The 23,383-nt window shown below is 41.5% G+C and overlaps 1 protein-coding gene across 3 annotated transcripts in view; it reads left to right on the top strand.

Annotated features, from left to right (window-relative positions):
• Fat4 (FAT atypical cadherin 4) overlaps positions 1-23,383 on the top strand; it is a 168,323-nt gene that overhangs the window by 135,731 nt on the left and 9,209 nt on the right. For 2 of the 3 annotated variants that reach the window (XM_078022134.1, XM_021734063.3), the window contains exons 12-16: positions 2,585-2,673; positions 3,496-3,675; positions 5,913-6,037; positions 8,292-8,509; positions 13,003-13,264. In XM_078022134.1, the coding sequence (XP_077878260.1) occupies positions 2,585-2,673; positions 3,496-3,675; positions 5,913-6,037; positions 8,292-8,509; positions 13,003-13,264 (874 nt within the window). Of the gene's footprint in view, positions 1-2,584; positions 2,674-3,495; positions 3,676-5,912; positions 6,038-8,291; positions 8,510-13,002; positions 13,265-15,352; positions 18,356-23,383 lie in introns of those variants that run through there. The other variant, XM_005336521.5, reaches the window with a different exon arrangement.

The following is a 23,383-nucleotide window of genomic DNA, read 5'->3' as shown; positions in this document are numbered from 1 at the left end:
AGGCCATCCTGACTTTGATAAACATTAACACAGGCAGAGCAAAAAGTCTTGGACACCATACTTGTTTGGATACAATACTAGTTACTGCACGCATTTCTGCTTGAGAATGTTTAGTGTGTAATTCCACACCGGTGTCCTCCAGGAAGACTCTAGACATGTCTGCAGAAGACAAGGTTCTCGGTGGTTGATGGAGCCAGCAGGATCGAGGCTCACAGAGTGACAGCTATCACGAGAGGTGGGGTGCAAGTAATGTAGGACTTACATTAGCTGTAGGATCTCCTAAACTTCCCTGAGGACGGACAGCAGGGCTTGCCTCACCCCACGTGCAGTTCCATGCGAGCTAGCCATATTTCTGAGATGTTCTGACGCATGTTAGTGTATAGCACACATGATTTTACCTGACAACCTCCAAGGAGCTTTAAATGTCACGAATGTGTGCATCTGTCAAACAAGGACCTGGGAGTGAGAGGAGAGAAGAAGGGATGTCACTGTGCAGTGTGCCAGACGGGGTAGAGAGGGGCTCTTCCAATTCACATTGGTATGCGGCAACAGTCAACAAGTTTTGAATAATGGCAAATGAGAAAAAAACACCCCTGTCACTCGTAATTCAGTCATAGGAAAAATGTCTCACTACATCAAAAAAACTTCCAAGGAAGGCCCCTGCTGGGTTTTGAGTTTGTTATTTTCTACAGTTGAAAATGATTCTTTTTTTTTTTTTTTTTTTTTTGTGGAAAGCTGGCAAAATCATTAGTCTCTCAGCTTTTAATCATTGCATAGTCAGGATAGAAATGTCTCAATTTACAGTGGAGCTGGTGCAGAGATTCAGCAGGATGAGGAGGAACATTGAGCTCTCATTGAATTGCACCAGAGACTATTCCAATAAGTCATCCCCTCATGACTCTTTCTTTGAGTTGTATCACCAAGATTTTAGAAAGTAGGAAACTTACACTGCATAGAAAGCTTGCTCAGTGCACGGGGCCATGGTCTGAGTTTGGTTTTCTAGCTGAGGCATTCATGGGGGTCTGTGGGATGCACTCCAGTGTGCCCTCGCTTCAGGGAGCCCAGGATGGACACTTGGCCAGCGTCTGCAGAGCGATGGTCACTCAACAGGAGCAGCCATGACAACTCAGTGCTGCTTTTGGGATTGAATGTCACTTCGTTTCAGAGATAATGTGAAAGAACCGCAACTGTTAAAATGGGGCATGTGCATCTTGACATAGGATTGCAAGGGAATGAGTTTCCTGAAAATGCTGGTGTTTGTCATAATTTACTTGAGAAGGTAGCAGTAAAAAAGTTCATGTGGCCCACAAGAGTTCGTGGGGTTTAGAACAAACTGTTAGAAATATTTTTTAAAAATTTAATGCACAAACATCTTGAATTGACACTATTCAGTTCCTGGAATACAAGACATTTAAGATAGACTTTTATAAATTGCCCATCCCAACATACATTTTATAGACAGTCCCTAAAAATCATAAGCAATGCTGATAAAAGTGGGCTCTCAAGGCAATGAATGATTTCTGTGGATAACAGAAGCTGGCTGAATCTGGAAGGTGGAACTCTTGCTACCTGGCCCTTGTGGCTGGCTAAAGGGCAGTGTGCAGGACCTGCCACTGTGGCACTTCCTTCCTTGCTTTGCTCATACTAAAATTAACCTCAAGTGACAGTTGTTCTCATAAACCGACACTTGCATGGTATTTGTATTTCCTTATGTAAATGTAGCAAAGCTGAATTAACCTTTCTCCGTGGCGTTTGAGGAAGGTGTAAGAACCTTATTTCTGCTTGCGGAGACTCCTTCATCCTCCTGTGCTTCTGGGTTACACCTCTTCCTGTGATAGCCTGTGTTCCACTACACAGAGAGCTTTGGTTTCAAGGGGTCTGCATCCCTTAGGTTGCAAGCAGTGACCACTATGATTGGGATTCCTTTTGGGGAATTTCTCCAGGCTAGCAATATATAGCAATACATTCCAATTGTATATTGATGTGCTGTGGTAGATTATTAAAATAATAATCTTAACTCTCATAAGAACACTATTTGATGTTTTTCTTCATTTCAAACTTCAGTTGTAATACAAATATTAATATTTTTCACAGATTGCTCGTGTAGTATTTATCTTGTACTTTCAACATTTTTTAATAAATCAGGATGAAATATTAGAATAAGACTTTTGAAAATTGAAAGTTGAGTGCTTTTTTTCATTTGTTAAAATAGCTCAATAGTAGAATAAATAGGTTTATGAACATTATGATCCCAGGAAATAGCCCAGAACTACTGTGTGATATTTTAAGGAAGACTGACGATTCATGACATTTAATTTTTTCATAAAATGAGGAAGCAGGAGGGAAATTTTCAAAGCACCCTGCTACCTCTTGTGTGTAAAAACAATCATAGTTTGGGTTTTAAAGACATCAAAGAGATATGTGCTATAATTTAATATTTGTAGTAAATTCTATGATTTGTCATGTCTTGTGTCACACCAGATCACAGTGTCCTCACAGTGTCAGAATCACATCTGCACAGACGAGTCCTGGGTGTGTGGGGACAAGGGGCCCCACAGTGACATTCCCTGCTCTTGCTTTGCAGGCAGCATCCTTAACCGTGGACTCCTGCTCCGAGAACCAAGAACCTGGGTACTGCACCGTCGTCAGTAACGTGGCCGTGTCAGATGACTGGTGAGCAAAGTGACTCGTCTGAACTTTATTTTCACATGACGTTTCAAATTTACACATTTAAAAATCATTATGAAATTTAAATATTACATAAAAGCTTAAGATAATTTACTCATAGAGATTCTCATTCTATGAAATAAAACGTTGATGATTAATGACATTTTGTGTCACAGTTTTTTTTTTTTTTTTGAAAGGCATTCTAAGAGATGAGGAAAAAACCAAAGAGAGTTTAGTGCAGTCAATGTTCTTTGAAAAGTTTACGAAGGAGTTGCAGGTTACCCGAGTCCTGGGGAGGAGAAGGATGGGGAGCCTAACTTGTCATCATTCTCTAAACGTGCCATGATGGCTAACCTGTGCTTTGACAGCCTCTAACCCAGAAACACAAGAGTAGCCTAACAAAAGCACCCTCCAGTTTATTAATAACAGAGAAAAGCACACACCTCCAGCTGCCCTGGTCCACTGGCTGGCAGACCATCTCCAGAGAGAACGGGAGCTGATGCCAGCTGGGAAGTGGCCCTGCTTTCATGCCTTCTGTCTGCACAGCTGCTTCTTGCTGACTCAGCATTGTTATATCCGTCAAATTTGACTAATTTAAAATATGATTTTCACAACTTGTTATTATTTTTTAGATCTTGAAAACCAAACAATTCTGCAGGTATCTTTTTTGGGACACCCGTGCCAACCTGCAGTGTTTTCCATTGATGTTTACCACACCATAACATGTGCAAGAACAAGTCAGATTTACTTTTATTCCCCCCAAACTAAGCATTTTTCAGAAATCTCTCGTGTTAGTCCTCATATCCTTATCTTCCCTTTCTTATTCAGGACTCTGGATGTTCAGCCAAACCGGGTCACAGTTGGAGGTATCAGATCGCTGGAGCCCATCCTGCAGAGGAGAGGACACGTGGAAAGCCACGACTTTGTGGGCTGTATCATGGAGTTTGCCGTCAACGGAAGGCCTCTGGAGCCCAGCCAAGCCTTGGCCGCCCAGGGCATTCTGGATCAGTATGGATTCTTTCTTGTAATTTTAGAGAAAAATGCAGAAGTATATGCTAATTGGACATCCAAAGATGAAATTATCGTGCCTAGTTCCCTAAAAATACCACATTTTAAATTGTAAATGTCTATTTATAGCTGATAAATTTTATTTGGCATAAAGCGTGATACCTAATTAGACAATTTTAATTTTTTGGAGTCCAAGAAAAATATCTATGTGTGCATGCATGTGCACGTGTTCACCCTTCCTTACAGAGCTGGGAAGATCAAATGCACTTAGGAGACGAAGGACTCGTTGCCATATGTACATGTTAGCTATCGTGTTCACAGAACACTTTGTTTGAAATTAGTTTCACTAATAGACATGCATGTGTTCTCAAAACCTTGACACAGTTTGAACAGTTGATTTCTTTCTTTTTATTTATTTATTTTGGTAATGGGGGTTGAACACAGGGGCACTTTACCACTGAGCCACATCCCCAGCCCCTGACAAATTTCTCTAGGTTGCTTAGAGTCTTGCTACATTGCTGCAGCTGGCCTCGAACTTTTGGTCCTCCTGCCTCAGCCTCTTTAGTTCTTGGGATTATAGGAGTGCTTGGTTTAACAGCTAATACCTTAATTAATTATAAACTCTAAGACTTTTTAAAGATTTGAGTATATATTAGGTTCCCAGCAATGACTCAGGAACTGCAAAAATCACATTTTATTTTAAAAATTATTCTTGCTTCCTTTGAAAATTTGAAAAATTCAGGGGAAAAAATGTAAAGAAGAAAATAAAAATAACCTATGACCTATCCACCCAGGAACAGATACCCTGAGGTTATTATCATGTTCATGCCTGCCTAGTATCCCATAATATGAATGTGCTCTATTTTAACTACTATTGTACACCATAGTTGTTTTCAGTTTTATCAACATATTAATAGCCCTGTGATCAGCATATTTTCACAAAAATCTTTGCTGACATTATTTTCCTTGGATAAGATCTCTAGAAATAAAATGGTAAAGACAAAGCTGTGAATAACTTCTCATGTTTCCAACTTAAGGATTTTATGCAATTTGGCATTTTTCTTTTTCCTACATTTTTATTGTTCTCCTCAAAGGAGCGTCATCTCATTATTATTATTGATAGAGCAGTACAGACAGGGCTGAGACTTCATACCACTGGTGATGTGCTTCCATGTACTTCCCTCTGAATCATTCTCCAAGTTCACACAAACACATTTGTAAATATGACTTTTTTTTTCCTCTTGAATATATGCTTTTAAGTCAAACCTGCTTGGCCACAGCTTCCAAGCCTTTCTTGGACTCCTCTCTCCCGACACTCAGCCCACCATTAGCCACAATGACATTCTTGGAACAAATCAGTTCCTGTTGCCACTCTGCTCTCCACGCTGCAGTAGCTCCCGTCTCCTGGGTAACCTTGGAGAGTCCGCACCGGGGTTACGCACCCTTCCTGACCTGGCCTTCCTTCCTTCCCAAGCACACCCCTCGGCTTGTGCACCTGCTGCAGCCCACTCTCCCCTTGGCCTTCCTCAGAGGAGTGGGTCCGCCTTCACGTCAGGGTGCCCTCCTGGCCGTCCCCTCTGCTGGAGTGATCTTATCCCACTTGCTGCCTGCCTGGGCCCAGCTTTCCATAAAGACGAATCCTTCCCTCCCCGTCCAGTTCAGAGGTCCGGGAACCCACACTTCTCGTACACTTCCTCTCAGTTATTCCGCAAAACTTCCCTCCAACAAGCCACGTGTTTAATGAATGTCTTTGTTGTCGTCTGTCTCTCCCAAAGGAAAAGATGATACTTCATGAATGCCTGGATTTATTTTCACCACTTACCTCTGTGCTTAGACCCAAACCTGGCATATAAGTAGGCATTCCATAAACCTTAGTTGCATGGGAAGCTTGGTGAGGAATGTGGCATCCCATCTAGATGTGGCACCTGTAACCCGTTAGCCCAAGGTTCCATGTGTCCAACATGTCTTACTTGCATAAGCACTGACTTAAAGAATGCATGTCCCCCTTCTGCTGTAGCAAAAGGTATTATTTCTTATTTAATCTTCTCTTTCACTACCAGGTGGATGTTGTGTTACATGACATCTTCTAATTTGATTAGTTGATTCAAATGTCTTGTAACGTGAGCTTCGAATGATTGCTTGAAATTATACAGGTGGATAAAAGTCTAGATCTGTGTTTAGCAACTTCCTCCCATCCTGTTGGTGCTTTATGGCTGTCTGTGGTGACTTTATTTTAGATGCCCTCGACTCGAAGGGGCTTGTACTCGCAACCCCTGCCAACACGGAGGCACCTGTACTGACTACTGGTCCTGGCAGCAGTGTCATTGCAAAGAGGGACTGACGGGGAAATACTGTGAAAAATGTACGTAAATGGCTCCTGGAAGTCAAATAATCACGACAAGTATAAAGACATGCGCCTAAAATATACATTTAAATTTTAAATCTTTTCTTTCTAAATAGTCAAAATATTAAATATGTAATAACTGGTAAAATACAATGATATTATTCTTTATTTTCTAAAAATAACTAATTTATTTATTTTAATCAGGTATATATGACAGCAGAATGCATTTCGATTCATTGTATACAATTGCAACACAACTTTTAATTTCTCTGGTTGTACATGATCTATCGTAACACCACATGTGCAGTTGTACAAGTACCTAGGATAATGACGTCCATCTCATTCCACCATCTTTCCTGCCCACATGCCGCCTTCCCATCCCTTCCCCACCATTGCCCAATCAAGTTCCTCCATTTTTCCCATGACCCGCAACATTACGGATTAGCATCCACTTATCAGAGAGAACATTCGGCCTTTGGTTTTTTGGGATTGGCTTACTTCACTTAGCATAATATTCTTCAGCTCCATCCATTTACCTACAAATACCATAATTTTATTATTTTTTTAATGCTGAGTATTCTGTATATAATATTCCATTGTGTATATATATCACAGTTTCTTTATCCATTCATCTATTGAAGGGCATCTAGGTTGGTTCCACAGTTTATCTGTTGTGAATTGAGCTTCTACAAACATTGATGTGGCTGCAAGATAATGATATTCTTAATTTGGTTTTTTTAAGCTGAGAAGAGTGATATCCTTTCAAGGAGTTACTTACTAATTAAATCTTTAGCTTTCATTTTATAAATATATTTTATTGATTTATTTTTGTGTTATCTAAAAGAATGCTAGGCAACTTGAAAGGTCAGGTGCTGTAGTCAAGCTGTAATTTAATATCATCCAACATTAGGGAATATTTCTTTGGTTAATTTTTTGTGCTTAGTAGAAAAATATACATAGTAAATCACTGCAAATACTGCAAAAAAAACATAATACAATAGCAGCATAATATATTACAATGAAGGTGAGATTTTCAATGTGCAATCAGTTGGAATTGGTTCTGAATATTTCTTTCTAAATCCTTCATTAGTTACTTGTCTTTTACTCCCTGGTTTATTTTTAATAAGACATGAATGATAATCAAACCATCATTAGACAATGATATAATTTCAAGCTGTATATTGCACTAACTACCTCTAATGGGACCTCTTTCATAAGAATAACTTTATTTTCAAATAAGTGGTTACTATTGAATTCAACTACAGGTATCTGATTACTTTTTCAGGACTCACTTGACTTTATTATAATATGAGAATATATAAAAATACATGATAAAATTTAGGATATCATATCTAAAAGATCTTAGTAGCAGAAAGTATAATTGTATACAGTTATTTCAGATCTATTAAAAGCATAGGAAAAGTATGCTGTCACATGATATTTCTTAAAATAAGTGAGCATCTAGGAAGTAGAAACTAATAAATCTGGAGTATAAGATGAGCCATTGGCTTGAAAAATGCCTGAGTATGAGTTGAGCCATTGGCTTGAGAAATGCCTGAGATTCATTGTCTTAAATTGATGTAGGATTCACGTTAAATAAATCCCACCTTTTTGAAGCACACCATCCAGTGCTGAGTTACCTTTGACTCCATTTCTTTTCTTTTCTTCAGTTTTGTCATTGGTTTAAACTTCCGTGCTTCTGGACTGTGAACATTTTAGCACATTATTATAAATTTTAATTATGCATAATGATTACACATGATGATAAATTAAACTATCCACAATTACTGAGAATAAAATAAGTTTCAATTGTTAGTATTTGAGTGTATACCTCTTTAACCAAATTTCCAAAGATCAGCCAAAGATCAGAAGTCATTTTAACTAGTAAACATATTCATTTATGAATTTTGGAATTACAGTGAAATTGATTACAAACAAAATTTTCAAGTGCAAAATTCCAACAGGTGGCTAAGTCTTCAAATATTCATGATTTGTATCATGAGGCAAGAATTTGGGTGAATATTTCCCAAGTGATTAATGACTGTCATAAAGTGTTTTACATTTCATGGTTCTGAAATGGATTTCAGCATCTGAAATACATTCATGTAATAATTCACAAATGGAAATCGCCTCTTTCCACAGTAGGATTAGAGCCATCATTTCCCCAAACTTAATATCTTCCTTGTCCTTGTTAATATGACTTGGGTCACTATAGACAACGCTCTAAGTAACGGGGCCCTTCACTCACTTCTCCTTCCCTCCTGGCTTCCAGCTGTCACTCCTGACACCGCCTTGTCCCTGGAAGGCAAGGGTCGCCTGGACTACCACGTGAGCCAGAACGAGAAGCGGGAGTACTTGTTAAGAGAGAGCATCCGTGGTGCCGCTCTGGAGCCTTTCGGGGTGAGCAGTCTGGAAGTCAAGTTCAGGACGAGAAGTGAGAATGGCATTTTAATCCACGTCCAGGAAAGCAGCAACTACACCACCGTGAAGGTGAGACCCTGCGGGGGCTTCCCCAGGAGACCACCCTCCCTCTGTGTCTGTCCTCTACCTTCGCAAGCCAGCAGAGTTCTGACCACGGCTGGGCACCCGTCCAGTGCCATCTATCTTCACTATCCCCAGGCACTGGGCAGGGGAACAAAGGTCCGAATAGGCTGGTTTCTAAACCCTCTGTCTTGATCTAGAGGGCACCACTGCCAGGTGGGCAGCGCCAACAAGATCTGTTGCAATGTATTTTGTCTGGTTAAAAAAAAAAAAAAAAAGTATTGCTTTCCTCCTACTTTTAAGCAAAGCAAAACAAAAAGATAATGACTTTGAAATGGAAAAATGATATTCTCCAAGAATTATTTTGAATACTGATAGGTATATGTCATTGGGTAAGATTAGACTGCAGATGCACATTTGGAAAAGATCCGTCTTTATTTGAGGGTTTATATTCAACTGCTGTCCAGGTAAACGCTGTGAGATGAAGTACATTTTGGATTTATTGTAAGTGAAATTTCACCTGATCTCTCCAAATAGTTTCGAATGATCTTTAAAAATTATACTTCATGGGAACAAGGGATTTATTTTTCATTATCCTTTTACACATTTTTTTCTTATCTATAAATAAGATGCTAACCTGGGGAATAACTTCACGACATGGGTGCTCCCACCAGCTCTGAGCTCCTGAAGTCCTGAAATGATTGTTTTGCTTTCTTTCCCACAAATAAGTTGTCACCATGTGGATCATCAGTTTTTCAGTTTATGTTTTCATAACTGCTTTCCATTAATATAATTTTATATATTGCAATTTTACTGATAATTTTTATATAAATTCTAGTAAATTCTCAAGAAAAACAAGACTACACTTGCTGAATTCTTTTCACCTACAGATCAATATTTTACATCTACTAAAAAATTCCTAAATAAAAAAAACCAAAATACATAGGAAATTATTAGAAATTATTTGATTTAACTTACATATAATACTAAAAATAGATGTACTTTTCTAAATCTTGGACTTTTTAGTCTGAAAATTCTCATCTAAGCCGACCTTGATGGTCAGGTTGCACGTGCATATCTTCAGTAAGTAGTACAAAAACAAATCTTTAATTGAATTCTCAAATTACAGCCCCTTAATTGTTGCCAACCAGGGTAATTTTGCTTCCCTGGGGACATTTTGCATTGTCTGAAGCACTGCTGACTCTCACAGTTGGGGGTGGAAGTGTTCCTGGCATCTACTGGGTAGAGATTCTGAATGCTGCCAAACACACTGTAATACACAGCACCCTGAAGCAAAGACCCCTGAGGTCAAAGGCATCAGCCTTGCCCAGTTGGGGACACTCTGCCTAATTCCATGCAGGAGAACGTCCTTAGGTTAAAACATCACCCTCATTGTTGAAACAAAGGTCCCAGTTCCGGAATTAATAAAAACAATTACAGAGAGCAGCTGCAAGTCATTGCTCCATGCTACCATTGGGGGTTCATAATTTTCACTGGAAAGCGTGTTAGAAGCCAAGAAAGTAAAGGAGTAGAGGAAGAAGTAGACCTCCATCATCTACGAGAAGCATCTTGTTGTGAGAGGCTTTGACATTGAAGTCTGTGTGTCATACTTAGGCGGCTTCCAAGTCCTCGTGCCATGTAAATGACATATCTCTTCCAGCCAAGGAGTTCAATCAAGTTGCCGTGTGCTTGGAGGAATCAGAGACAGAATTTTTCTTCCTTAAGCTGAATGTCAGGATCCATTTTTGTTATTGTAATTTCTTGCATATGCAAGAGGACCACAGCTTCTCAAGATGTTGCTACATGGATAGCACATACTTAGAGATTTTCTTTTCTTGAAGCAAAAGTAAGGGCTAATGAATAGTCAATGACTAATTCAAGCCCAAATATGCATTTTTGGTGTGAAAATTTTGAAACTCAACTTTCCAGAGTTTAAGGGGCTCAGCATATAAAGTGAATATACAAGGTGGCGTGGAGGCCAGAAATGAGGAGAATTAAGTGGACTGTTAGAAAGTGGCTATTTTAACAAGTAAATTATTCAGATGGAGGAATATGAACTGCTTGTGAGGGCTGGGAAACTAGTCGGGACCAGTCGGGACTTATCAGCTAGCTTATCAGAGTCAGGGTATCCTGGCTTGTTTCTTTCTTTATTTTAACTCACTTTCTGACCAGTGCTTTTGCTTTCTTGCTTTTCACGTTCTGAATCAGTCTCCCCCACCCCCACACACATGCAGAGGTGAAAATGAGAGAGAATGTTGGATAGACAGGGTTCTATGTGTTTAGAGGTGCGGGGGTGTCGGGAGAGGGCTATGTGAGGAGGGAGAGGAGTTCAGAAATGACAAGGTTTGTTCTGACAAATTAAAAAGTGAAAACTTCAGAGAGAAAGGCTGAAGGAGAGCTTATCGGGGTGTACCTTTGTTGACACTGTATTTAAAGCATATCACAAACCTCCCTTCATTCACAGCATTATCAGGTAGCTCCATATTTGGAGTTCTTTCTTAGTAGTCAGGTGTTCAGTTTCATTTCTACTCCAAATCTATTCTATTGTTTTGCCTGGTTTGTTGGTTTAAGTAAAGGTAGATAGGTTGTAGAGAATTCGAATAAGGGACTCAAACCTCTATATATTCAAAAACTAATCAATAAATGAGTAAAATGTATGTAGATAAACAACCAAGAAACAACTTAGCATGCTGTTCTGAAAGTTCAGAAGGAGCTCAGTGTTGGGTGGAGTCTCATTAGAGAGAAGGAAAACATCAAGTGTGTGTCAGTCCGTTTGCATGGCTGTGACCAAAATGTCTAATGAGAACAACTCAGAGGAGGAAAGGTTTGTTTGGCTCAGGGTTTCAGAGTCTCAGTCCATCCTGGCAGACTCCATTGCTCTGGCCTTGAGGTGAACCCAACATCATGGCAGAAGGGCATGGTGGAGGAAAGCTGTCGCCCAAGGTAGCCAGGTGGCAGACATAGTGAAAAGGGCCAGAGGGAAGATTAACCCTTCCAGGGAATGCTCCCAGTGACCCACCTCCTCCAGCCACTCCTACCTGCCTGCAGTTACTACCCAGTATCCATTAAAATTATTAATCCATCAAATGCATGGATCCACTGATGAGACCAGAGCTCTTCCTACCCTCCGAACATGGCTGCGGCCCCTGATGCATGAGCTTTTGGAGGGGACATTTCAGATCCAATCCATACATTAAGGACATTATAATGAGAACTTACACTCCCAAACCCCACTCCTATTCTGTGGAGTATTCCAAGTGCTCAGAATTGCACTGAATAAGAGGATGGCATGGCGAGATCAAGTAGGGGTGAAGCACAGAGCTGGAGGAGTCCCTGGCCCAGGCCCCTTTACAAAGGGCCTCTGACTGTTCCTAAACTGGCCTTTCTGTTTTCATCCCATCGTGAATTGCTGCCCACTGATGAAATGCTATTGTCATTTAACTAGAATTTGTTATTTTCCATTCTGGGTTTGGTATTGAAATTTATTTTTATCTGGAAAGATTGCTTTAATAAAATATCACTCTACAAGTGATGTATGTAAATGTGGTACACATATTTTCCAAAGAGTACAAATGAACTGATTTTAGTTCTACCAGATGTGTTTGTTGCTTGTGGAAATAGTGTTTGATCTGAGCGACGAGCTGATCATCCTCTGTTCCCTTCCTGTGCCACGTGGCACCCTTCCACCCTCTGCCTAGCTGTCCTGAAGGGACAGTGTTCCCTGAACCCAGTGTTCACCTTGTCTCGTAAAGTGTCTACACTGCTGCTGGCCATGCAGAGCTGGAAACTGGAGTGGAGCTTGCTGCTACCCAGGGCTCTGCCGGGTGAAGCGAAGGAAACCCAATCCCCTTAGATAGATGGAAAAGACAGCCAAAGGCAAGCCTTGCCCAGACACCTCGTTAGTAAGAATCCACCCTTAATTCATCACAGTTTTTCCTCTCAAGAAATGATATAAATAATAGGCATCATTTCTTTTCCTAAAATTCCCGTGTCATAGATGAGAGGTAAAACAGTTTTTTCTTGTCTTTAGTTTTCCAACTCTGCTTCCTTTATGAGAGAGCATTCATTTTTCATCATGCAAGTGGCTCTAGCATTTTTGACCACCATGGGCCTTTGATTAAGTGTATTCTGTATTACCAATAGAACACACTCGACACTGCCCTGGAAATAGAATCCCACAATGGTGTAATTTGCATATCTTAAGATAGCTATTATCCCACATTATTATCTCAATTGTGTTCTGGAAAATAACTATGCATCTTGAAAAATTAGCTTTAAAAATAAGGATCTCTGCAGAACTACTGAAATTTCTAAATGTAAAATTATATGTTACCTAAAGTTATGGATACAATGTGTGTGCACATATCTTCCAATACTACCAGACTTCTCAGCTATTCCAGCTACTTTGGATTGATCAGTATTTTAAGGGCTGGTTCCATTCAGATATTTTTATTTGAGCATATCACATTTTAATTGCACATTATTTTTAATGTGTTTTCCAGATTAAGAATGGCAAAGTACATTTTACATCAGATGCGGGAATTGCTGGGAAAGTGGAGAGAAATATTCCTGAAGTGTATGTTGCAGATGGCCACTGGCATACCTTCCTAATTGGAAAGAATGGAACTGCTACTGTATTATCCATTGACAGGATCTATAACCGAGATATCGTCCACCCTACTCAGGATTTTGGTGGTCTTGACGTGCTTACTATATCTCTTGGTGGAATTCCACCCAACCAAGCTCATCGAGATACTCAAGCAGGTAAATACTTCTGTGGAATAGAGTCATAAAGGAAAAGAAGAGTTGTTTCTCAAAAAGTGGGTGGTTTTGTGGTGAAGCTGAAAAAATCTACTTATTTATTATGAATCTCAGATATACAAACCATTAAATCTACTTCACAAAACTAGTTTTATTTCTGATATTATCAGTTATGAGTATCTCAAGACCATCTTAACTACCTATAGAAAGTTTACAATTCATAATAAGCTCATGGGCTTGGATGCTTGTGAATTTACCAGGCATGTATGTAAATGTTCACACATGTACTCGTTCATAGCCATTCTCCCCATGGAACTCATGAAACAAGGGAGAAAACCATCCATGAAATCCTAAACACAAATATTACTTTAATCTATGAAAAATGATGTGAAGGGAGGATGTAGAATTTTAGAGATTTGTGAAAGAAAAGGAGAAGAAAGTGAAACTTATGTGGGAAATGGACATAGGTATTCATATCTGAATAATGAGTTCAGGTGTGAGTAAAAGATCAATTTATTTTGGAGAAAATTCTAGACCATGATGCAGTTTTGGTCTTGCTTGAAGAACAATGGGAAGTTATTAAACACAAAAGTGTCAAGATCAGACATGCAGGTGTATTAGAGATCTTTCAGGCCACATGGAGAATGAATTGGAAGACATGAGTGAACTTGGGGAGTTATTTGGGAGAGTGTTGGCAGTGAACTGGGCAAGGTATCTGAGCTCTGATTCATGTTATAACCAAAGGGTTAGAAAGAAGTTGATTGGCAAGACATATTCTAAAGTAATATCAACCAAGCCGTTGGTGATTTTGGTAAAGTTCAGGGAGGTTTCTAACTTTTCAACTCAAGGAACGGTGCTGTTGCCAAGAGAGGACCCTCAATGTAGTGCAAAGACACACACCTCTGGAAACACCAAGATTTTGTTTTGACACAGTTTGGGCTTGAAGCACTTTTGAGAAAGAACTTTGAATGGATGGGCTGGAACTCAGGGGCAGACTTAGGCTAGAAATATAGAATGAGGTGTTGTCAGCGTCCACTAGAAAACTGCAGTATTGGGCCTGGTTGTGATGGATAACATGAGGGTGTGGCTGGAAAAGAAAGCCTGGGGCTTTTCTTACCTTGAGTAACTGTGCGTGCGACTTAATGGTTGTTTAGAAGAGACTGGTCAAAAAAGAAAACTGTGTAATAAGAAGAAATCCAGTAATTGTAGGAACCAAAGTAGGAGATGTCATAGAAGCCCTTAGAGAAAGTTTATTAGGGGTGGAAATGTTGTTTGGGTGGAATGATGAGTCAAAAAAGAGGCAAGGACAAAATGTGAGACCGAGTAATGGAGTGAAAGCATAAAAGTTAAATCCCAGGTCACAAGTTCTTCATATGTACTTACAGTATTTTAGAATGTAGATTATGCTAGATCAGAACAGACTCCTATGCTTTACACAGGAACAATGAAGCTGCATTAGTGCACTGCAGTCTAATAAAACACACACACACACACACACACACACACACACACACACACATCATTATTACCCCTAAGGAGCCATTTTAGAAATTTTTTCTAACCCTGTGGTCTCAACCTCATGAAATATTAAAGCCACAGTCGAACTCTCCATCCATCCTCTGGAGACGCACAGAGCACTGTGAGAGCTAAGATTTTTCTTTTGCTCCCCAAGAAACTATGTTGGACTCCATGGGAGTTCTGTTACCTCCATTGATACTGCCTAGTCTTGTGGTTAAAGACTTTGGCCTATTTTTCTGCTCTCAAAAAATAAATTTGATTTCTATGTAACTCTTGGTATGTGGGCTATAAAATCAGACAAGTAAATAATTAAATGGAAGAAAAGAGGGAGACAAAGAAAACCCAGTCCAGTCTTCTCTGAGTCTTACCATGTGTGAGATCCAAGCAGCCAAGGTTCATTTTTGTGGGAATCTCACGTCTTGCTGAGTTATGTCAGAAGGTGCACAGATACCCAGCCTTTGAATTGATGGTGGCTCTGAGACTATGCTCCCCAGACTATCTTGAGGGGACTCCATAGCGTTTGAGTCCTGAGCTTCTCTAAACATACTTTCCTGGGCTTTCTAAACCCTGCAGGGTTCGATGGCTGCATCGCGTCCGTGCTGTATGGTGGCGAAAGTCTGCCTTTCAGCGGGAAGCACAGCTTGGCTTCCATCTCCAAAACGGACCCCTCCGTGAAGATTGGCTGCCGAGGCCCCAACATCTGTGCCAGCAACCCCTGCTGGGGCGACCTGCTGTGCATCAACCAGTGGTACGCCTACAAGTGTGTGCCCCCGGGCGACTGCGCCTCGCACCCGTGCCAGAACGGGGGCAGCTGCGAGCCGGGCCTGCACTCGGGCTTCACCTGCAGCTGCCCGGAGTCGCACACGGGAAGGACCTGCGAGACCGTGGTGGCCTGCCTGGGCATCCTCTGTCCTCAGGGGAAAGTGTGCAAAGCCGGGAGCCCCGGGGGCCACGTGTGCGTTCTGAGCCCGGGCCCTGAAGAGCTGTCCCTGCCGCTGTGGGCCGTGCCTGCCATCGTGGGCAGCTGCGCCACCGCCCTGGCCCTCCTGGTCCTGAGCCTCATCCTGTGCCACCAGTGCCGGGGCAGGAAGGGCAAAGCGCCCGCGGAGGAGAAGAAGCCCAAGGAGAAGAAGAAGAAGAAGGGGAGCGAGAACGTGGCTTTCGACGACCCGGACCACATCCCCCCCTACGGGGACGACATGGCCGTGAGGAAGCAGCCGGAGGGGAACCCCAAACCCGACATCATCGAGCGGGAGAACCCCTACCTCATCTACGACGAGACGGACATCCCGCACGGCCCCGAGACCATCCCCAGCGCGCCGCTGGCCTCGCCGGAGCAGGAGATCGAGCACTACGACATCGACAACGCCAGCAGCATCGCGCCCTCGGACGCCGACATCATCCAGCACTACAAGCAGTTCCGCAGCCACACGCCCAAGTTCTCCATCCAGAGGCACAGCCCGCTGGGCTTCGCCAGGCAGTCGCCCATGCCCCTGGGCGCCAGCAGCCTGACCTACCAGCCCGCCTACGGCCCGGGCTTGAGGACCAGCTCCCTCAGCCACTCGGCGTGCCCCACCCCCAACCCCCTGTCGCGACACAGCCCCGCCCCCTTCTCCAAGTCCTCCACCTTCTACCGGAACAGCCCTGCCAGGGAGCTGCACCTGCCCATCAGGGACGGGAACGCCCTGGAGATGCACGGGGAGGCCTGTCCCCCGGGCCTCTTCAACTACGCCACGCGGCTGGGGCGCCGGAGCAAGAGTCCCCAGGCCATGGCCGCGCAGGGCTCCAGACCCGGGAGCCGCCTGAAGCACCCCGCGGGGCAGATGCCCCTCGAGTCCTCTCCTCCCGTGGGGCTCTCCATTGAGGAGGTGGAGAGGCTCAACACCCCTCGCCCCCGCAACCCCAGCATCTGCAGCGCCGACCACGGGAGGTCCTCTTCCGAGGACGACTGCAGGAGGCCCCTGTCCAGGACCAGGAACCCCGCGGACGGCATTCCCGCGCCAGAGTCGTCTTCCGACAGCGACTCCCACGAGTCCTTCACGTGCTCGGAAATGGAGTACGACCGGGAAAAGCCCATGGTGTACACGTCCAGGATGCCCAAGTTGTCTCAAGTCAACGAGTCGGATGCGGACGACGAGGACAACTACGGAGCCAGACTGAAGCCCCGGAGGTACCACGGCCGCAGGGCTGAGGGCGGGCCCGCCCCGGGGGCAGCGGACAGCACTCTGCCCCTGAAGCTCAGCCAGCCAGCGGGGAACTTCAACTGGGACAACCTTTTGAACTGGGGGCCTGGCTTTGGCCATTATGTAGATGTTTTTAAAGATCTGGCGTCTCTTCCAGAAAAGGCAGCAGCAAATGAAGAAGGTAAAGGTGGGCCGACTAAGCCAGTCCCCAAAGAAGGGGAAGCAGAGCAGTACGTGTGACACTGACATGCTGGCGCGACGAAATGGAGAGCCAGAAGCACTCAGACCACGACCAGACGGCCAGCTAAGTCGGGCCACAGCTGAGAACAGGCCAGTGTGGACTGGTGGTCGAGGGAGACCTTGAAAATAATAACCACAATGCTGCTGAAACAGCCTCAGAACAACTGTTTAATTTAAATGCGCTTGGTTGGATTTGTTTTCCCGCATGCATTGTATTTTGTAGCTAGTTACGTGGCATGCAACATTTGAAAAGTTTTGCTTATTTACCAGTGTTTGGTTTGTGATTTTGAAATTAATACGGTTACCAGGGCAGCAAGAACTTGTGCTCTCCTAGTGAGTATGTGTACTGTCTCCCTTGTATTATTAGGATTATGTTTTCCATTGCCAGGTCCCTGAGGTTTGACCAATCCTTGTGTACAGTGTAGTGAAGATCCTTCCCATCCTTGAAGGAAAGACCTTGAACACTTTTCAGAATTATAGATTCCATATACGATGGTGCTCAGAAATGGCTGAGTATTTGCTTAAGTTTTACATGACAGTGGGTACTAAAATGAAGTCATTTTGTTCAGCACTTTAACACTTTCTTACGAGAAATCATGTTAAAACTTCTGAATCTTTTTTGCAAACAGTTGTGGCCTCCTGACTTTCCTCAGGCTTTCCCTGAGGAAGGAAACAACAGCGTGTTGGCCCCCACATGCCCCTCCCCACTGCAGAGTGATGATCCAGAGAACTTCTAAGAGACTTTTAAAAGCTATTTATTGAAAACAAAATGTTCTATGCTTTTAACATGTTAACAAATTGACCTAAGCAAAGCCTATGATTGGACTTCTGTTTTATCCATTCAACATTTTCCCAAGTACCCAGTTTTTATAATTTATATAAAATCAAATTGCGACATTTCTTACTTTGTGTCATTTTGTAGATCATTTTTTAATACTGTGTAAAAACTTTTTTTACACCTATGCTGTGTTTTTGATACTGATATTTTCCTATGCTGAATAGTTTTCTTACTTTCAGGGAAGGTAAGAAAATACCTTTTTTACATTTGTTACTTATGTAACGTTCATATTTTTCACATTTTGATATTTGTAACATACTGTATGCTTTCTACTTGTAAATGCCAACAATAGAATTAAAATATTTATTTAAAATACTTTGTATTCAGAGTGTAACATTAAAACTTTTATTTTTCTATAGGCTTTGGCTGCCCAGTTGAGAGTACACTCTATTTGTCAATAGAGTATAGCAAGTAGAAATATATATATATATATATATATATATATATGGATAGAATCATCTTCTTTTCAAAAACACCTCTGTGGATAATTCCCAGAACAGCATTTTAAAGTCGCTTTAGTGCATCCCTACTCATTAGAGTTATTGGATGTTCCCATTTTCATGAAACTGATTTGAGCATTGTAGCAATAAAGGTTGGGAAGTTCCCAGTAGAATATAGTCACTGAAAGCCAGTTTCGAACCAGACTCTTAGTTATAGAAGCAGCAATGATTTAAAGTGAATTGTGGAAAAGTGTCTGGGTCTGATTTTCTCCAAGGATCCAGTTAAAATTTTCTACGTCCAGTTCTAAGGAGGAGGAATGACTGTGAAGGCTATGCTACACATACCTCTCTTTACTGAATTGATCACTCTGCTGTTGAAATCTCAACAAAGTTTACATACTATCTCAGCCAGACAAACCTTTCTTTTCTAGAAGTCACCCCACAGGGGAACAACTCAGGGGGAAAAAAAAAAGAAAAAGAAAAAGGACAATGGTATAAAAGAGGATCAATTTGTGTCAAATAGTTTTACCTTAAATAGAAAGACCTGTTAAAATGACTGTGCAGCCTCAGAATTTTTTAGAATTAAATATCTTCCTTAATCTTAACATTTGTTGGGGGTATTCTCCCTTAATACTGACTATGCCATAATGATGAAGGGTTTTAAAATATGTAGACACTTTGTTTAGTGAAATATTTTAAATCAATATCAGCAGGTTGAGATATATGCCAGAAATACTCTGTCATTTAATAATTTTGAGACTTTAAAAAAATATTTCAGAATAGGATATAAAATGTAGATTTCACTTTAAATTATTTTTATTGACTGTGGTTTAGACACTGAATGTGGGGCCCTAATCTCACCCCCTCCCCTGGTACCTTTGACGAGCCAATATGCTTTAGTAGTAAAACTTTCAGTAGTAAAACTCCTGTGAGTTTTAGTATTATGAGTTTATTCCCCAAATATGGGAGCACGTTGATCACTTTGTCAACTCGAAAACAGAAGAGGTTAATAGGTTTTTCCCCGAGAAACTCTGAAGCATCTCAGTGTCTTCAAGGATAGAATTTCAGAACAGAGCTAAAAGCAAAAAGAGAAATGTGATTATAGCTAAGGGTTGAGTGGAAAGATCCTCAGCCCAGGGCTCCCTCTTCTTTTTCTCCAGGAATTCTTCCTGTTCTCTTGAGCAATCAATCCCAGCTTAGGAGTAAGGTGGCATTCCTATAGGAAAATTTCTGGTGTGTTTTTGTCTTGTTGGAATCTTTCCCATTGAAGCGAGAACCAATATTTGTTTCATAACAAATCAAAAATCTATGAAAGGAAAGTCTCCCTGAAGATGGAGAATAACGTTTAACTTACTGGAGTCCTGAAGCGACATAGCGTATATACTGGGGAAAGAGATTCATAGGCATTTTGATAAGTGGTAATCCCCCCAAATAAATGGCTGCCTGTAGGCTCACACCTCACACCATGGCCATGGAATTCTGATCCAACCCCTGGAGGGCTCTATTGGATGTGGAACCCAGTCACTCTGTCCTCCTCTGCATCTTTGACACGGATGTGTCATCACCCACTGTCACGGAGATGGTGTTTTTGCTTTCCTCTTTGTCATGGACATAATGTTACTTACTTTCAAGCAAATTGAAATACTCTCATGGACATACTGCCAGCAAGGCCCAGAAGCAGGTGACCACTTCCAGAGGATGCTGCCCAGCACTGACCTCAGCCACTAAGTTCCTTAGAGAATGTTGTTCTGGTTTTTAAGAGTGTTTCTAGAAGTTTAGAAGTTTCTACGTTGGCTTCATTGATAGCTTGGTAAGATAAATTAAAGCCATTTTAACACATGGAAACTGAGCAGAGCCTGGGGCGCAGCTCCCCCAGGCATGCTGTTTGCCAAGGGCTTCCCAGCGCTGGGGGGGTTCATGGGGAACACAGTGCTGGCACTCTGGACAGTTGTGTCATTTATAAATATTTTATTTGTAAGAAAAAATTAGATGCATTACTGAGCAACTTTATTACTTCCAGACATTCCATGTAAGAACAAATCACTGTTATCATGTAAATTTATATTATTTTATTTGAATTTAGCAGTATGGTAAAGTGCATCTGGAAAGCAAGGATGATTTAAGATTTTGAATTAATAATTCAGCAATGCGATTTTACTTTCCCATTCTGATTTATGTCACAGATTTGATTTAAAAAGGGCTGACATTTCAAAATGACTGAATTTACCTTCCCTTAGGAAAAATAAGCCTAGAAATGAAATATATTTTAGTACATTATCAAGCCTTCCTGTGTGAAGTAAAACATTAAACCCTGTAATTAATCTGGCATTTGTCCTTTAAAGATGTTTTGAGTGAAATGCCACATTACTAATGTTTGATACAACCAGTAGTTTTAATGGTTAATCAGTTCAAGTGTTACAGGCTGGCTATATATACAAATTCAATATTTTCACTTATTGTTAGTGAGGGAAAAGTCACTATGTTCTAGTAAAGTTTAACTCCGTTCTGGTAAATCTGGTGCAAGTGAATATCAATGATTCACTCCTAACATAGCCTACACAACCCTGGCAATGATTGTAAACAAACATATTCTTCACTAACAACCCTGAAGTGCAAATTCTTTAACAAAGAAATACATTGAACTTCAAAGAAATTCAACATCCTAGGTTAAATTTAATCACAAACATAATTAATGCCCTTTACAGGCCAGGTGCTCTTCTATCTTATAGGAACAAAATTGTGAAGAAAAGTGACAAAGAACAGCCTGGATGAAATGCAAATTCTAAAAGAGGAGGCTTACACTCAACCCTGGAAACAGCAGTAACCATGGAGGATAATATCTAGTTATGTCAAGAAGGTCCAGGCTGAAGCAGGTTCACAGTAGAGTGTGTGTGCTAGCTTAGGTCAGGGGGTTGGGGGGAACTTTCTGGAGACTGACACTTGCTCAAGAGACTTGAATGGTGCAGGTGAGTTGTGAACACCCCTATTGTGTCACGTTTGTGGGCAGCGGCTGTGGCCTGGGAAAGCAGCAGGAGGAGACTGTTCCACTTTAGGGAAGCAGCCAGAGAGTCAGCCCGGACAGACCATTGTGGACATCGGAAAAGACTGCACCCAAATATATATATGGGTGGGTGGTGAGAAAGTGACTATTAGAGCAGGCCCAGAAACAGAATTCTTGTTGAAGCGAATCTTCAGATGGGAAGTAAATCCTGAGAACGTGGGCATCCATTCACTCTGCACGGAGGACCAACAACCAGAAGACAAAGTGGGACGTGTGTAATCCAGCTGAAGGTTTGTGCCAATGAGGGTTGATTCATGCTGTCCTTTATGACTACACAGTGCTGGAGGGACAGTAACAGGAAGCCTGCTAAGATGCCTGACAGCAACGTAGCCTGTTCCTTATTACTGACTCATATATATATATATCATAAGTATAAAGTACCTACCGATGGGAGGTTGTAGAAATTGTCATTTTACAAATCACATTCACTTTTGAAGTGGATCATTTATAAGGAAAAACAATTCAAAGGGCATGAGAAGGATGCATTTTAGAGGGAGGGAGTGATGGTAGAGAAGACGTCTCTAAGACATGACAGCAAATCTATGCTGGAATTCAAAGCAACTGAGGGCTGACCAAATAGCCCTTTTTTTCTTAATATTTATTTTTAGTTGTAGATGGACACAGTACCTTTATTTATTTATTTTTAGGTGGTGCTAAAGATTGAACACGGTGCCTTACGCATGCTAGGCAAGCGCTCTACCACTGAGCCACATTCCAGCCCCCCAAATAGCTTTTAAGATGTGCTTTACTTTTTAGAATAAGTATAGCAAACTCCAAATTTACATCATCAACAAACATTTTTTGAAGTGTGTTGAAATTTCAGAAGGAAGAATGCTGAAATGAGATTAAGATGTAAAGACATATTTTTTGGAGTTAACCATGAAAACTCTTGGGAAAGTCTTTTTTTGTGCTGTAGAAGGTGCATCTGTTGGAGCCAGGGTTGTGTTAGAATGCACATAGACAATTCTGGGAGCTTATCGTTTAAATGAATGTGGATGACCTAAAGAATATTTACATTTAGGAAAGGATGTGTTGGGGGAAGGACAGACTCATCAAATATTCATGCAGCATGTGATAGACTCAAAGTAGACTTACCAAGATACATTTGTGAGAGAGTCCATTTCTGAAGAAATGAGAAGACCACAGAATTCTTAAAAACACTTCACCAAAAGGCAGATGATTTTCAGGTGACCCATTTGGAAACTTACAACTTTGTGAGTTTATGAATTAGTTTGCCAAACTCCCAAATCAGGTTTCAAAGAACAAAGTCGGTCACCATGGTATTCTGGCAGAAAGATGGGATCATAATCTATGTACCATTCTAGCCCAAATAAAATAACCAACGATGTACAAAGTTCCTTGGCAATGTCACTGAGTTCCCCATCTCAAATTGAAAGCATATTGCATGTGGTACAGCTGTTGATCAAAATAAGATTCCATTTTGCCAGAGCAGTCAGCTTGCTCAGACAGTCTTCCCCAGCTATGTCTGTCAGTCAGTCACAGGCCAGAGAGCTGCCCAGAACAGGGTTGTTGACACTTGACCTTGAAATCACAAAGTAAAATATTGTAGGAAAATATCCCTTTAGAAAAACAGTATAATTAAGACAATAAATTGTATAACCTATTTCCCAAACTGGTAATTATTTCACAGCTATGAGTTGGAGAGAAGAGAAAGACATTGTGTCCCAAAGCGGGGGTAATGCTGCCCTGAAGGTCAGATGCTGAGATGAATTATTTGTGGGACGGTGGTGATACATTTGGAAAGGGCTTTGGATAAACAGAAAATGAAAAGAGGGATGTTTGGCAGAAGTGTCAATCATCAAGTAACTTGAATTGACAATC

The sequence above is a fragment of the Ictidomys tridecemlineatus genome, chromosome 9 (genome assembly GCF_052094955.1).
Source record: "Ictidomys tridecemlineatus isolate mIctTri1 chromosome 9, mIctTri1.hap1, whole genome shotgun sequence".
Classification (NCBI taxonomy): domain Eukaryota; kingdom Metazoa; phylum Chordata; class Mammalia; order Rodentia; family Sciuridae; genus Ictidomys; species Ictidomys tridecemlineatus.
Note: the sequence above shows the minus strand (reverse complement) of the source record. Positions and strands in the feature narration are given on the sequence as shown.